General features: G+C 31.1%; 2 protein-coding genes across 3 annotated transcripts; one reads left to right on the top strand and one right to left on the bottom strand.

Moving 5' to 3' along the window:
* Positions 1-3,625: 3,625 nt before the first annotated feature.
* LOC105131879 (nuclear pore complex protein NUP43-like) lies at positions 3,626-7,368 on the bottom strand. Its single transcript, XM_011035061.1, has 5 exons — positions 6,613-7,368; positions 5,569-5,638; positions 4,709-4,943; positions 4,429-4,502; positions 3,626-4,352 (listed from the first exon to the last, which is right to left on the bottom strand). Exons 1-5 carry the CDS (start codon positions 7,260-7,262, stop codon positions 4,299-4,301), a joined length of 1,083 nt encoding a protein of 360 aa, XP_011033363.1. The 5' UTR covers positions 7,263-7,368; the 3' UTR covers positions 3,626-4,298.
* A 1,795-nt stretch (positions 7,369-9,163) lies between these two features.
* On the top strand, positions 9,164-9,853 carry LOC105131878 (uncharacterized). 2 transcript variants are annotated; one of them, XM_011035060.1, is made up of 2 exons: positions 9,164-9,450; positions 9,540-9,853. In XM_011035060.1, exons 1-2 carry the CDS (start codon positions 9,224-9,226, stop codon positions 9,586-9,588), a joined length of 276 nt encoding a protein of 91 aa, XP_011033362.1. In that variant the 5' UTR covers positions 9,164-9,223; the 3' UTR covers positions 9,589-9,853. The 2 variants fall into 2 exon arrangements, with proteins under 2 accessions (XP_011033362.1, XP_011033361.1); XM_011035059.1 differs by having other exon boundaries at positions 9,167-9,450; positions 9,557-9,853.
* The last annotated feature ends 4,025 nt before the right edge of the window (positions 9,854-13,878 follow it).

Genomic DNA, 13,878 nt, shown 5'->3' with positions numbered 1-13,878 from the left:
CGTGTTTTTAAAAATATATATATATATATATATATATATATATATATGAGGTTATAAAATATAATTTATATTATTTTTTAATATATATTGTTAAATAAAAGTTATTTAAATTTGAAACTTACACTTATTTATTTTATTTTATTCTTAATTTTTTTTAAATAAATAAAAATAACGAGAGTCGAACTTATAATTATATAATTATCAAAGTTGTAATATTATATTAAAAAATTAATTCAACTTAATAATTTAACTTGTTTAACTTTTCAATTAAAATTATAAAATATAATTTATATTATTTATATATATATATATTAAAAATAATTTAAAAAAAAACTTTATTTTAATAAATTTCTATATAAAAAATAATTTAAACTACGATAACTATCATAGTGCTAAAAAGGCCCGAGAACAACTCAAAGGTCCAGAAATGAAATCCAAACCTCTTCAATTGCCAATAAAAGTATTCTCTCTCACTTGCATCCCAATGGGATGAAGCTCTTACTTCCTTGGCCAGAGGCATGGATATCTTCCTGGGCTCGAGCAGGACTCTTTGATCAGCTAGCTATATGCTTATGATGCTCCACTGCGGATTAATTAATAATATTCTGAAATGTAATTCGAATAGTTAAAGCATGAATATTTTTAATGATATCATTAACGTAGAAACATTTCAAGCATATATAAAAGAAGGTATAAGAGTTGTTTTTCACATTAAACATATATGAAGTTTTTGCTGCACTGGAAAATCATCATCCCTCAACACCATCTGGCTTTTTCTAAGAGTTGCAGGAGATCCTTTATGGTCATTTGTAATTGTACTTGATTACTATCTGTAAGATATTCGAACATGGGACATATGCTATTCGCTTTTCATACAATTTCTTTAGGTTTCTCTTCTGTTTATCATACCAAGAATTCTGCTTGGCTCTTGCGTCATTCCAGTAGCACGACATGCTTTAGCTCCAAGCAACATGGTCGATTTCACAGGCTGAACCTCAAATTCTGTCATAATCTGGAGAAATTATTCTGCCTTCCACGACTGCTTGGCTTCAGCAAATCCCCAAATCAGAGTCTCAAAAGTCTTCAAATCAGGAGAAATTCCATGTTCACACATCTTGTCACAAAGTCTAATTGCATGATCCGTTCTTCTAGAACTGCACCTGCCACTGATAATAGTCGTGAAAATCACACAATATTTGGCCAGAATCCAAATTTAATCATGGCAGCCAGAGTTGTTCGACTCTATCTGGTTCTTGTGCACGCGCGCACATAACCTTTAGCAAGAATGTTGTGTGCATGTGCATCAGGTTCTATTCTAGCTTTCACCATATCATCAAACATTTCCCTGCACTTCTCATGAATCCTGCAGTGCTGCCTCCAGGCATTCATCATGGTGCTAAATATCATCACATATGGTTTGACACCAAATTCTTCCATCAAGTCGAGAACCTGCAGATAACGTACAATTATGGCTAAATCCAGTACCATGACTGAAGCAAGATCGATCTTTCTACCTAACAACACGTGACAGTGCGTATGATTACTAAAATAAGCACTGCTATGAATGCATGGAGCCGATGCCGCAAGGTTGCTTATGAGTGGGCAGTGAAATCCGCTGGTTGCATGGTGCAAGTTTGAAAATGATAGAGATTACGTAAATGGAAAACTATGGATTAAAACCCTAAGCAAGCTAAATTTGTGTCAACTAACATGCAACGCAATCACAACTTTGCATCAAAATCCAGCAAATGAATAAATAAAAGTACGGAGGAAATGACAGAACACTAACATGATTCAGTTTATGTAATGACCAAATATCATGTACTAAATTGATAATGCTTGTAATGCATGAAGTGGAGCATTATACTAAGAGTATCTCTGTCATTCATGTTTTCCGGCCTAATTATGCATTCAAGCATTCAAGCATTAAAATCACTCAATCACTAATAATGAATCAATATGGTTTACTTCTACAGACCAAAACAAAGCTAGATATTGGATATCTTTTCTCCCTTCTATGTTAAGAAAGAAAAATACAGACGTCATGAAAGAAGATGTAAAATTACCTTTATGCGCTGCAGTGGTTTGTCTTTTGCCCGCAAGTCTCAAAGCGTTCTTCTTAAAATAGACATTGCATTGCTCCACTTCAAGCCTTTCCTGCTTCCGAGCATCGATAACATCACGAAGGAAAAATCAAATCCCAACTGTGAGAAAATCCAAATCCATAATTTAAATGACTGTCATCTTGTATTGTATTGTATAAAAAATATTCTCCTTTTAACTCTTATGATTTCTTGTTTTTCTAAAACTTGTGATTTCTTGTTTATATATTAGATTATTGACTGTATCACTAACTTTGTATGACATTTTGAAATTAGCCATACATGTTCTCATCAAATTTTTCTAATTTCATCTCCATTTCTCCTGTGTCCTCCTCAAAGCTCACATTCATATCTTTAGCAACAACGTACCAAAACCTTTCAAGGAGACCTCATATTCTGGAAACAAATACATTATTATTTTCTTTACAACAAATAAACAAGTCATGAAAAAGGACATGTAATTAGAGAGGTAAGTTCGTCCATGAGCAATCCACAATCCTCCATGAACATTCCAAGCTTGTCTATAAACTGAGATAATTTTGGCGTTAACACTATCGGCTTGTTCTAAGTTTATGAGCACTCTAGAAGAAATTATATATTTACAAAGCAAAATCTAATAATTTATCTAAACAGCTGTATGAGATGATATTTGTCCATAACACACCGATTTATTACACTGACATGGTCATGTTTCTCTAGGCATCCACATATTCCAATGCATCACAAGCCCTAATTTATGAGACATTATACCTTTTATTAAATATTATTAATGTTATTATTCTTTAATGTATTTATTAGGTGCATTACTTATTACGAGATGCTCGAAGAGCAACAACAATTATTTATAAATGAGTTGATAAGATGAGACATGCTTTAATCAATAATACACTCAATTTGTGATGTGGTGAACTTTAAGATGTTAGGAGCTCAAAATAATGGTGTCAAAAGACAATATTGTTTGTCATGAACATAGACATATAGTTAGGGAGGCAAGTTCATTCATAAGCAATTCAAACTCTTTTACAATCATTCTAAGCTTATCTACATGTTGGCATAATTTTGGTGTTGACCCCTACACTGACACGACAAGTTTGTTCTCAAGCTTGAGGAGTTATGGTGATACAAGACTGTCCATAAGCATTCAAGACACATCTATCAATTATGGGGATTTTCAGAGATATATTTAGATTACATATTTTAATTTAATAAGATTTATAAATTTAATTTAAATTTAATATTATTTGAGTTTTTATTATATTTAATTAAGAATTGTTACTTTTTAGTTTGGATGAATTAGAATTAGTGTTTTTGAGCTATGAAGTGTTGGGTTTGTTTTTCATGGTATAAAGTTAAGGTTAGAAAAATCACCTCGACCACATTTTTTTTACGATTCACGGATAAGACATGCCATTCACGGATTGCAAATGTTGCATGCAACTTGCCAAACTCCATTATTTCTTTTGGTTTTTTTTTTTTGTTACTATACTAAACTCCAAAAAAAAAAAAGTTAGAGCACATAAATATAATAAACAAAAACCATTAAATTGAGAGATATACAGTGAGCCCATCACATGGAGTCCATTAATCTGTTGAAGTTCCAAGCCATGACAAGAAAAAGGCTTGAATAATGTGAATGGGAATTTAGGACACGGCAAGTTAGAGTAGACTAGACGACCAACATTTTCTATTGAATCCTGCCATTAGAGATTTCCGAAGTTCACCAACAGAATAATGGCACTCCACGTTCCACGACAGAAAAATTGTCATAAAACAAAGTCTACACTGCTGTTGGATTCGGTAGAATTGGCCACGATATCATTGTACTACTTGACATAGGACAGTGGCTAGCAACCAAAAGTACAGTTAATCGAGCTCCTGGTTGGTGTTGCCAATGGCCGACTACTTCCCTCTCCTTACACTTCAACCATATGAATCAAGTCCATTAACACTGATGCAGCGGTGGTTATAAAACATTGCTCCACCAATTGTTTTCTTGAATGCCATTTGTGAAGACTACAAAACATAATTATTGTTTGCAAACGAACTGGTGAGTAAACATTATTGACAAATTGCAACAAAAACTTGCTCCGCTCATCCCACCGCAGGGACTACTCCTCCATTAACTCCAGGATGGAGCACAAAATTCATCGAAGAAGTTATATAACAAGATTTCAACTTGGGCTTAAATTCTCCGTGTTACGGCCTTGACAAAATGACAATGGATTCCCACTCCAAACTACATATTACATCCTGCACAGCAGAAAATGGATCAAAAACATGATAGATTTCCAAGTACTTGGACCACTCATACACAGGTCCTACATACCGAGGGGTTTTGGCGATCAATGTCAAAGCTGTTGATGGCACAGGGTTCAGCCAAGAGCTCAGTGGGTTCCTCACCTACACAGCATAACATGTCAAATGAAATCAGTGCTAGTTTGAGCTCCAAAATATATTCTGGTATGTCAATATCATACCACCAATCAGTCAGCAAATGACGTGGGTTTCGTGCATAATAGTCAAGCCAGCACATGCCTGCCAGTAGTGACAGTAATAGCCTAATACAGAGCACGTGACAAACAGAAGTTACAGTGAGAACCACATACCTTGTTCAATGACAGCAAGGATCCCATCTTCAGAGCAGATCATAGCAGGTAAGATCCGCGATGATGAAATGTTACTATTCAAAGACTTGGTGTAGTGGTCATATTGAACTTCCCAGACCTCGCTTTCAGATAATGGTTGGGTCATAGTGTCACTAGAACCAATTGAAGAAAGAATAATCGGTTCTTGTTGCCTTCTCAAATCCCAGGCAAATACAGTACCTGATGAACCTCCTGCCTATGACAGGAAAGGGAATTCAGTTTTCATACAAGCACAAGAATGATACTAAAAACTAAAAAGCAACAAGTGATTTCCTCACATAACAATAAAAATTAACGCAAGAAGGTTTTCAAGCAAGTAAATATTCACTTGTTATGATTGGCTAAACAAACAACATGAGCTAATACTTGTTCTCATGCAATAACATAAAGAATTCCTTAATTTGGTTACAAGGCCTGATTGGAGTTTCACTAAGCACTAATTCCTCTCTTAGTAACATGAACTAGAAATTATCCAGGATCTAACTTTGGCTTTAGGAAAGATAAGCTGTCTTAAAGAAGCATATTTATCAAATGACAAAAAAATCTAGGTAAGTGTTCATGACCAATCTGCCACAGAAATGCAAGAGCATCCCAATCCACAGTGATCAGGAAGGGAGGGTGCGACTGAATAGCATTATCAACACAGAAAAAATAAAATAAAAACAAGTATCCAAATTGTAAGATTCAACCATTCAAAAGCAAAATACGGAAGAAAATAAATTCAGCTAACAAGCTACATCCATATCTATTAACAAGGAACATGACAGGGTTCTTCATGCAATACAAGAGTGATGATAATAAGGGCTGAGCAGCTATCTCACCAGACATGTGTGCTTACGGGATGGATGGATATCAATGGAATGAATGATCCCAGAGGTTGTGCCATGATCCCTACAGCATAAGCTTGACAGCAAATCAGTACACTTCTTGCCGGCCATAATGATATGGGAAATTTGCTATGTTGCTTAATTGTAACTAAAAAGAACAAGGTCAACCAACCATTTGAGTGTAGATGTATTTGCTAATACACAGAACTAATGTTATGCCTACATTTATGCCAACCATTTGCATGCAACTAAAAAACCCCTTCTGAATTACAATATATACTTTAAACAACTAAATAGAACTTTTAATACAAATGAAGCCCATTCTAGAAGTTTCACATGCTACCAAACTGCATTAATAAACCACAAGCAATTTCATCCTGGCCAAAGTGGAAGCTAATCATCACATGCAGTCCCTCAAAGTTTGTTTTCAATCGTGTTTTTACAGTGCTTGCAGGAACACATATATACAAGTTTCCAGTGCATTTGCATTAACTGCATCAAAGCAATCCATAATGTCTACTAGGTTCACTCAGCAATTTGATAGCTTTTACTCGACTCAGAAGAGTTTTATTCAGATCAAATTTTCATCAATCAGTGAAATACCATACTACTATTAACTTCTCTTGTGACTTCTATTCTTTGAACTTTCAATTTATTCAAGAGTCAGTCGTACTCATCCAACATTATAAGACATATATATCATCAAGTCTAGATAAGCATGACTATAACAAGGCATTTTCTTCATACCTTTAAAATCCTAATCCTAATCCTAATCCTAATCCTAAAAACAATTCTCCCAATTTCAGTATAGGCATCCTACAAAACTGATGAAAGTTTACCACACAAACATAATCACAACCTATTTCATTTCTTACAATAAAATTCGAAGAGTAATTATCCAACTAATCGGCCACGATTATATTTGACACAAGCAACAAGAGAAAAACACTATGAATATCAACAGTTTTATGTCAAAGGACAACCAAATTCAAATCGATCTCAGAAGTGCTGTTGAAAAAAGGTCGCAAAAGAACTCACCAGCTACCCTTAAACTGAGCTACGGCAGCACCAGGCTGTCTAAGGTCCCACCACTGAAGTCCAAACCCACATCCACCAGTCACAAACTCAGACGGGGAAGCCCATTTAACTGCCGAATATGAAACCAATCCATTCCCATCAAAAACCCTCCTAAAACCTCCCTTCTCAACAACCAAATTAACCCTCCCATCTTCTCCAACACTAACACACTCACTTCCTCCTTCCATCAAATCCACACCCCCAATGGACCCCACATGAAACTCCCTGCCCACAACCGACACTACAGGTTCCATAACCGCCGTTTCACCACCCAAACCCGACATATCATTCCCCAAAACCGACATTTCCTCTGGAGTTTTGAAAATGTGGAGAGAACCCAGCAAAGTGGAGGCAGCGAAGAGGGAAGGAGTTGATTTGAGAGAGGAAATACGGGAAGGTGGGGTCCAGGAAAAGAGTGGAGTGGTTAGGGTTTTAGAAGGGTCTAGAGAGTGGATTTCGAGGGAAGGAGTGTGGAAATCCGAATCAAAGAGGGAGGAAATGAAGGATTTTCGAAAAGGGGAAGGAGAAGGGAGCCAGCGAATTGCGTCAATGAATTTGGGTTGTGGGATTCTGTGGATTTTGGGGGGTTCTGTAAGGTTTGTTCTTGCCATTCTTAGGGTTTTTGTGTTTCAATTCAAAAAAATACAGTGCAGAGTGAAGTGTTTGTGGTCTGGGAGGGTTTTTCGCTTCTCTGGTCATACAATCAACTCTTTAAGTTAATTACGTAAATTTTTTTCATATATAATTATTATTATTATATTATTATAATACATTATTATACAAAACTCTAAATTTTAAGGCTTAAACATTGTGCACATATATTGTTTTTTTTTTTAATGTAGTCCTCAAACTTAGTTTTTGCACAATTACTTTCTTTTTGGGCCAAATTAAAAAAAAAATTGAATCAAATTTGTTTACTAAAAACAAAATTGAAATAAGAAGATCAAAATAAAAATAGCATAAATAAATGATGGTTTTAAAACTCTCACAAAAAAATTATTTTAATCCTCAAACTTTACATATTATATTTATTAGGTTCTTTAATATTTTTGCAATTTAAATTGGTATAAAAGTTTTTTTTTTTAATTTGTAGCATGAAAAGAAAAAAGAGATGGCTAGATTCTAAAATTAGAAAAAAAAAATCAACATTGAAATCAATTTCGACCATCAAAATAACTGATATTTGTATTCACATGTATTATTTAGTGAATGGAGTTTCAGTTAGATATTTTTTTACTTTGAAATTCCTTGAAAAACCAGATTTAAGCTCAAAATTTTTTTTATTTCGAGTTAATTTTAGGTTTTTATATAGTTTTTTAGGCTATTTATAAGTTTGTTAAGATGTTTAAGTTTTATTTTAAATATTTTAGGTAAAAAATTTAGTTGAAATGAGTTTTTAGATTATGAAAATTGATCTTATTTTTTTTTACTGTTATAATAGCTTGAATTTTAGGTAAACCAAACATCATGTTGCAATTTTTTTTTTTCAAAATATAACAAGGGTAGATAACATATTATCAGCTCTAATTTCATTTTAAAAAATAAGTTATGTGAGGAGGCCATCTCTAACCTTTTTTTTTATTTTTAAAAAAAATCAAGCTTTTTAAAAAATAATTTTTAATTTATATTTAAATTAATATCATTTCTCTATGATTCTTATTTTTTATATTTAGCCTTTTTTAAATAGTGGTTTTTTAAATTATTATATATATATATATTTAATTTTTGAAAAAGATAATTCTAATTCAGCTTTGATTTTTTTATGTTTTATATAATTAAAATTTATTTTAAAAAAATATTTTTTTTGAAAAGTATTTCTATTAGGTACAATTTTACAAAATATTATTTTTTTTTAATTTTATTCAATCAATTTTATGTGTGTCTAATTATACTATCATTTGATTGAATAAAAAAATAATTTTAATAAACATATTTATTTAATACAATCAAATAGATGACCCGTATTATGAGATCAAATATCTCAATCTACATTCGCTCTTTAACTTTTTCAAATATATGTTTTGTTATTATTAATTATTTTTTATATATATTAACACAAATAATTCTCAATTTATTTAATTATATATATACATAAGTTTTTAGATTTATACATATATTTTTTATATAAATAAAGTGTCAACAAATCTTGCATGTTTATTTTTTTATTAAAAAAAAATATAATTTTCAGCGAGCCAAATAATTAATTATAACTTAATCTTGTATTGTTTATCAAAACAAATTGATTAGTTAATTGTGAATAATATGTTTTTTATTTTGAAGATGCTTTATTTGAATAAATTTTTTGGAAATAAATAAATTCATTTTTTTTTTGGCAAAAAAGGATTTGCAATTGAAAAGAAAAGGATTTAAATAGTAGGAAATAAGAATATAATTTTGAACTTATGAGGACTAATGAATTGGTATTATTAAATTATGAGGACTAAGTTAATAAAAAAATATAAACTTTTGTTTGTGGCTTGGATTGTTCAGATACTAGGATAAGATAGTCTACTCGTGTAAATACATGAGAGGCAGGGACATCTGAGACACGTTAAATGTGATAGCCGGGGAAATGGTGGCCATAAAGAGGAGCTTTTTCTTGATCAACCTCAAACTTTCTCATCACGGGCGCCTGAAGAAGAATGGCAGAAAACGTTTTGCCACCGCATTGGCTCAAAGAAAGGAACCGTCTGAGAACTCAAGACCCCAGGAACAGCCTGTTTTTCCTCTGAGAGTTCCTAAAAATATTCTGTCACAGTCTGCTGCTGCTGTTTTCGGACTTGGATTCATTGATGCTGGGTAAGTTTTCTTCACTCTTGGTGCTTTTTTTTTCTTAATTTACAGAAGTTTGATTAGTTAGGGAAGCCATGTCTACCTCCCCGATGTAGTGCCGTTTCAAATTCAGGTACAGTGGAGATTGGTCAAGGATTGGAGTGATCTCAAAGGAGAGTGAGGACTTGCTAAAGGTTGCGGCCTTTGTGGTTATTCCTCTCTGTTTCTTTCTTATAGTTTCAGTCTCAAAGGAAGAATAGGCTTAATTTAATTGTTCTGTGAGAAGCTATCGTTGGCAGTATATGCTTTCACAGCTCTATATTTCTGTACAATTTGTGCATACAGCTGCTATGCTTGATAGTGTGAAAACAACAAGAAGAAGAAGAAACAGTGATGCGATTTTAAATGCAAATTGCTGTTTCCGTGCTCATTCACTTGAACTGTAATAGTCTTATAATACGCGCTTTCTTGTTTAGTATCGAGGTTTAAGTTGTGTTTTTTTAGATTTTTTTTTTAATTATTTTAATGGATTAATGTTAAAAATAACTTTTTAAAAATTTAAAAAAATTATTTAAATATATTTTTAAATAAAAAATATTTTAAATCATCATCGCTGTCATATTTCTAAACGTACTTTACATTGCAAGAAAAATTCTAAGTTAATTTAAATTATTGGTGTTAAGATTTTTTTTTAGTATTATGATTTATTTTTAATTGAAAAACAAGAAAATATTGTTTACATTTAATAAAATAAATTTATTTATATATTGATAGATGAAAAAAATGCACTTCCGAATATTTCATCCCAGTTTTTCCTTTTCTTTTATATGTTTTTATTTATTTTATCTTAGATGTTAAATATGATTGCTAAGAACAAATGATAATCATTTATGCTTCATTCAACAATTTATTTTTATAAAATATAAGAGGAAAAAAATTTAAAGACAAATTACAATAATCATTATGAAGCATTATGAAATAAAAAAATAATTAAAAAGATTAACTATTTTTTAAAAAAAGTGAAAAAAATAATTCAAAAATAAAAAAGGAGAATATTAATTAAAATTTAAATAAAAAATTAAATAAAAAAATTAAGCTTGCATGCCTACTCCAATTATGTTTTAAATGAATAACATGTCGTCTGTTGTGGTAGAGATTTATCATTCTTCAGTGATTGAAAAACCATATATGGTCCGAATTTGTAGACTCTAAAATTCATTTTACAACTTGTTTTCACCTTTATAAACCCTCTTTCAATCTTAAACACATCTTTTAATCACTAAAAAAAAAAACTACAAGAAAAAAAATTATTGTCATGCCTACTGTTTTAGACATTATTAAAAGGTAATGTCATCAACTCACCTTAAAACGATAAATTTATTAACATCAAAATTGATATTTTACATTATCAAAATATAGTTATCTAGACACTTTCTCTTTGCTAAACATTTCTCAACGACTTTTTCTCTTTGTTTTCAATTTGATCTCTGTTTTTTTAATTTTATATTCAACAACAATCTAATTTTTATTGCACAAAATCACTCTTTAATTCATGGTTAGAATATTTCTTGATACTTTGAATATGCTAGAGCGAGCACAGTAAAGTAAACTGTAGCACATAAAATCATTAATACAACTTTAAAGAATGAAATTACAAAGAAAAAAGCTGTCATAACATGGGGGAAAAAAATCACTATTCATATGAATTCTTTTTTTTTTAGATTAACGTGGGTATCCGGGCCAGCTTGCGCGCACCACGACTAATCCCACGGGCCCTGAAGTTAACGACCATGTAAGCCTCCAGTGGCCATCATATGAGCAACCAAGGACTCGAACCTGAGACCACAGAGGGAGCAAACCCCTTAGTCCCAAGTCTTTACCACTTGGCCACCACCTAGATGGTTTATTCATATGAATTCTTGATTGGTAGGGAGAAAAAAATACAGAACACATCGTTCCTTTTCTTAAATCCTTTGATATATTATATAATTGTAATGTAATGTGCAGAAAGTAAAATAAAAACACTTAATTGTGACATTATTTTTGAAACTTTAATCACAATTAGTGACACACGATACGTTGAATTGATATTGACAATTTGAGAACACACAACTTGGTAACTTATATAATAAGTTTTTTTAAGAATTAATTTTGGTAATGAGTATCCAAACAACATCAGTAGGGATTGAGTAGGTTAAAAAATTACTACATCAACTAGTTAATTTTGCCCTACAACCTATCCAGAAATTAGAATAGTAATTTGAATTTTGTAGATTAGATATATCTAAGTGTGAGTTATAGTAATTCATTTGATTTTTGAATAAACTGCTATACTAACTTAGCAAGTTATTAAATGAAGCCAAACCATAATAACTTTCTATGTATTTGCGATGTTTCAAAACTCAAAGGGTTTAGGAATAAGGATTTCTAGTGGTTAAATAATGGACTAAATAAAATGTTTATTCTGTTAGATCCATTCTCTATAGAAAAGGAAGGTGATAACTTGATCTAAGAATCTTAATACTTGCAAAACATTCCAAGGATTTGGAAATAGTTAAATATTTAAGTTAATATCTTTATATAAAGAGTATAATAAATATAAAAATAATATTAAATTCTAAGAATAACATTTTTTTTATTTTGTTTTGGTATGAAAATAAGTGTCACATAAGAAAATAATATGTCCATGCTGATAATGAAAATTATAAACCTTTTATATACGTTGTCCAAGAAGTATTTATACTCCTTAAACCTTATCCTTATGCTTGAGGAAGGGGGTTAGAAAATCATTTCATATTTATAACATTAATGAAAGATAAATATCTTTTACATAAAAATTAATGAGGGATAAATACCCTTATATATGTATTAATAAGATTAAAATATAGCAAGCCATGAAAGATACCTAGATGTGTAAATAAAGTAGGATCTAGGCTAAAAAACTTGGGTTAGTAAAAAATCTTAGGGGTCTAAGTGCTGGGTTTAGGCCACAAGGCAATGTCTAGGTAGAGTTAGGTATGCATCTCATGGTTGGTGCAAGTGAGGTACTTGAACTCACGAGTGTTAGGTGTGTTGTTTAGCGCTTATGTTTAAGTGTGTTTTCTATATCCAAGGACACTAGGTTGCATGCCTAGCATTTGAGTTGAGGTGCATTGCTTGTGCAAGGTCTCATGCCTTGCGTTTAGGTCCAAAACTTGTTTTTTAAGACCTTTAGGATTGAACTAATGAAAAGTTGTTTACAAAGTATTAATAAATCCTGGTGCATAATAACATAAAGTCTTTGTGTTAAAAAATACATAATTTTTTTTTATTTTGATACCTCTTATATGATATCTAATATCATCTCTACTAATATTTCTCATATTACATAATACATAATTAATAAAAACCTTAACTCTATTACAATAATTTATCATGTGCAATCTTTCAAGTAAAATTCAATACATCCAAAAACAATTATTTATTACTTATACCAAACACATATAGAATACTGAAGACAACATGAATTAATTATTTATTATAACAAAAACTAAAATGCATTAGTCTTTTACTGTCATAAAAATAATGTACATTCTCTCGTAATTCATTGTGGATTAAAACAATGTATTTTTTTGATAATTTTCATTTTGGTCTTTGAACTTTTCTTTTGTGTGATTTAACCTATTTGAATCCAAATTAGCCTATAATTACATATTTTTTTAGGAGGGAGGATTGAATTAAAAGCTAAAGGACTAAAGTAAAACTCTCAGGTAACATGAGGGGTGGGTTGCAAGTTTTATTGTAACATTCATTTTAGTCCTCTATATTTTTTAGATATTAGGTGATCAATTCCTTGAATTTCAAGACAATGCATTTTGGTACCTAACTTTATTTTTTTTTTCCAATCCTTTTATGTTGGAAGGAAAGAGAGGGAGTCGCTGAATTCTAGCCTAGAAAGAGAAAATGGCAATTAAGGAAGATTCCGGGCACCAAAACAATTGATTTTTGTGTCAAAAGGTTCCAAGATAAAGGGGGTTATGTTAGATTTTTTTAATTACTTTGAAAACACCTAAAGCAAGAATTCTAAGCTTGAGAAGAATTTTTATTTTGGATGGATTTTAGATTTTAGGGCAGTTTTTGTGTGTGTTGGTTTTTATTATAAATTTTATATGTTTTTCTATTACAAATTTTTTTTGATAGAGGAATTCATTAAATATAACCATGTAAATTACCAATGTTGAAATATTAGATATCTTGATCTTTATTTGTCTCTTGATTTTCTCAATTTCATTTTTGTTTCTTGTTGATGTATTTTTTTCATTACTTTATACAATGGTTATTAGATTGTTTAATTAGATGTGTGCATAAGTTTTTCGATTTATATCTATAAGTTCTTTCGCTATATATATGTATATGCTGAATCTTGTGGAGAAAACTATTTAGCCAATGTTTACTCAAAAAAGTTTAAAGGCTTTA

Source organism: Populus euphratica, unplaced genomic scaffold (genome assembly GCF_000495115.2).
Source record: "Populus euphratica unplaced genomic scaffold, PopEup_1.0 scaffold73.1, whole genome shotgun sequence".
Taxonomy (NCBI): Eukaryota; Viridiplantae; Streptophyta; class Magnoliopsida; order Malpighiales; family Salicaceae; genus Populus; species Populus euphratica.
This window is presented reverse-complemented; position numbering and strand designations above follow the sequence as displayed.

Excerpts from the sequence above, each read along its gene's own strand:
- LOC105131879 (XM_011035061.1), bottom strand. The coding sequence starts at position 7,262 with ATGGCAAGAACAAACCTTACAGAACCCCCCAAAATCCACAGAATCCCA. Across the intron at positions 4,944-5,568 it reads CCCGTAAGCACACATGTCTG|GCAGGAGGTTCATCAGGTAC; the intron begins GTGAGATAGCTG and ends TTCCTGTCATAG. Across the intron at positions 4,503-4,708 it reads CCTTGCTGTCATTGAACAAG|GTGAGGAACCCACTGAGCTC; the intron begins GTATGTGGTTCT and ends TATGCTGTGTAG.
- LOC105131878 (XM_011035059.1), top strand. The coding sequence starts at position 9,224 with ATGGTGGCCATAAAGAGGAGCTTTTTCTTGATCAACCTCAAACTTTCT. Across the intron at positions 9,451-9,556 it reads CTTGGATTCATTGATGCTGG|GTACAGTGGAGATTGGTCAA; the intron begins GTAAGTTTTCTT and ends TTTCAAATTCAG.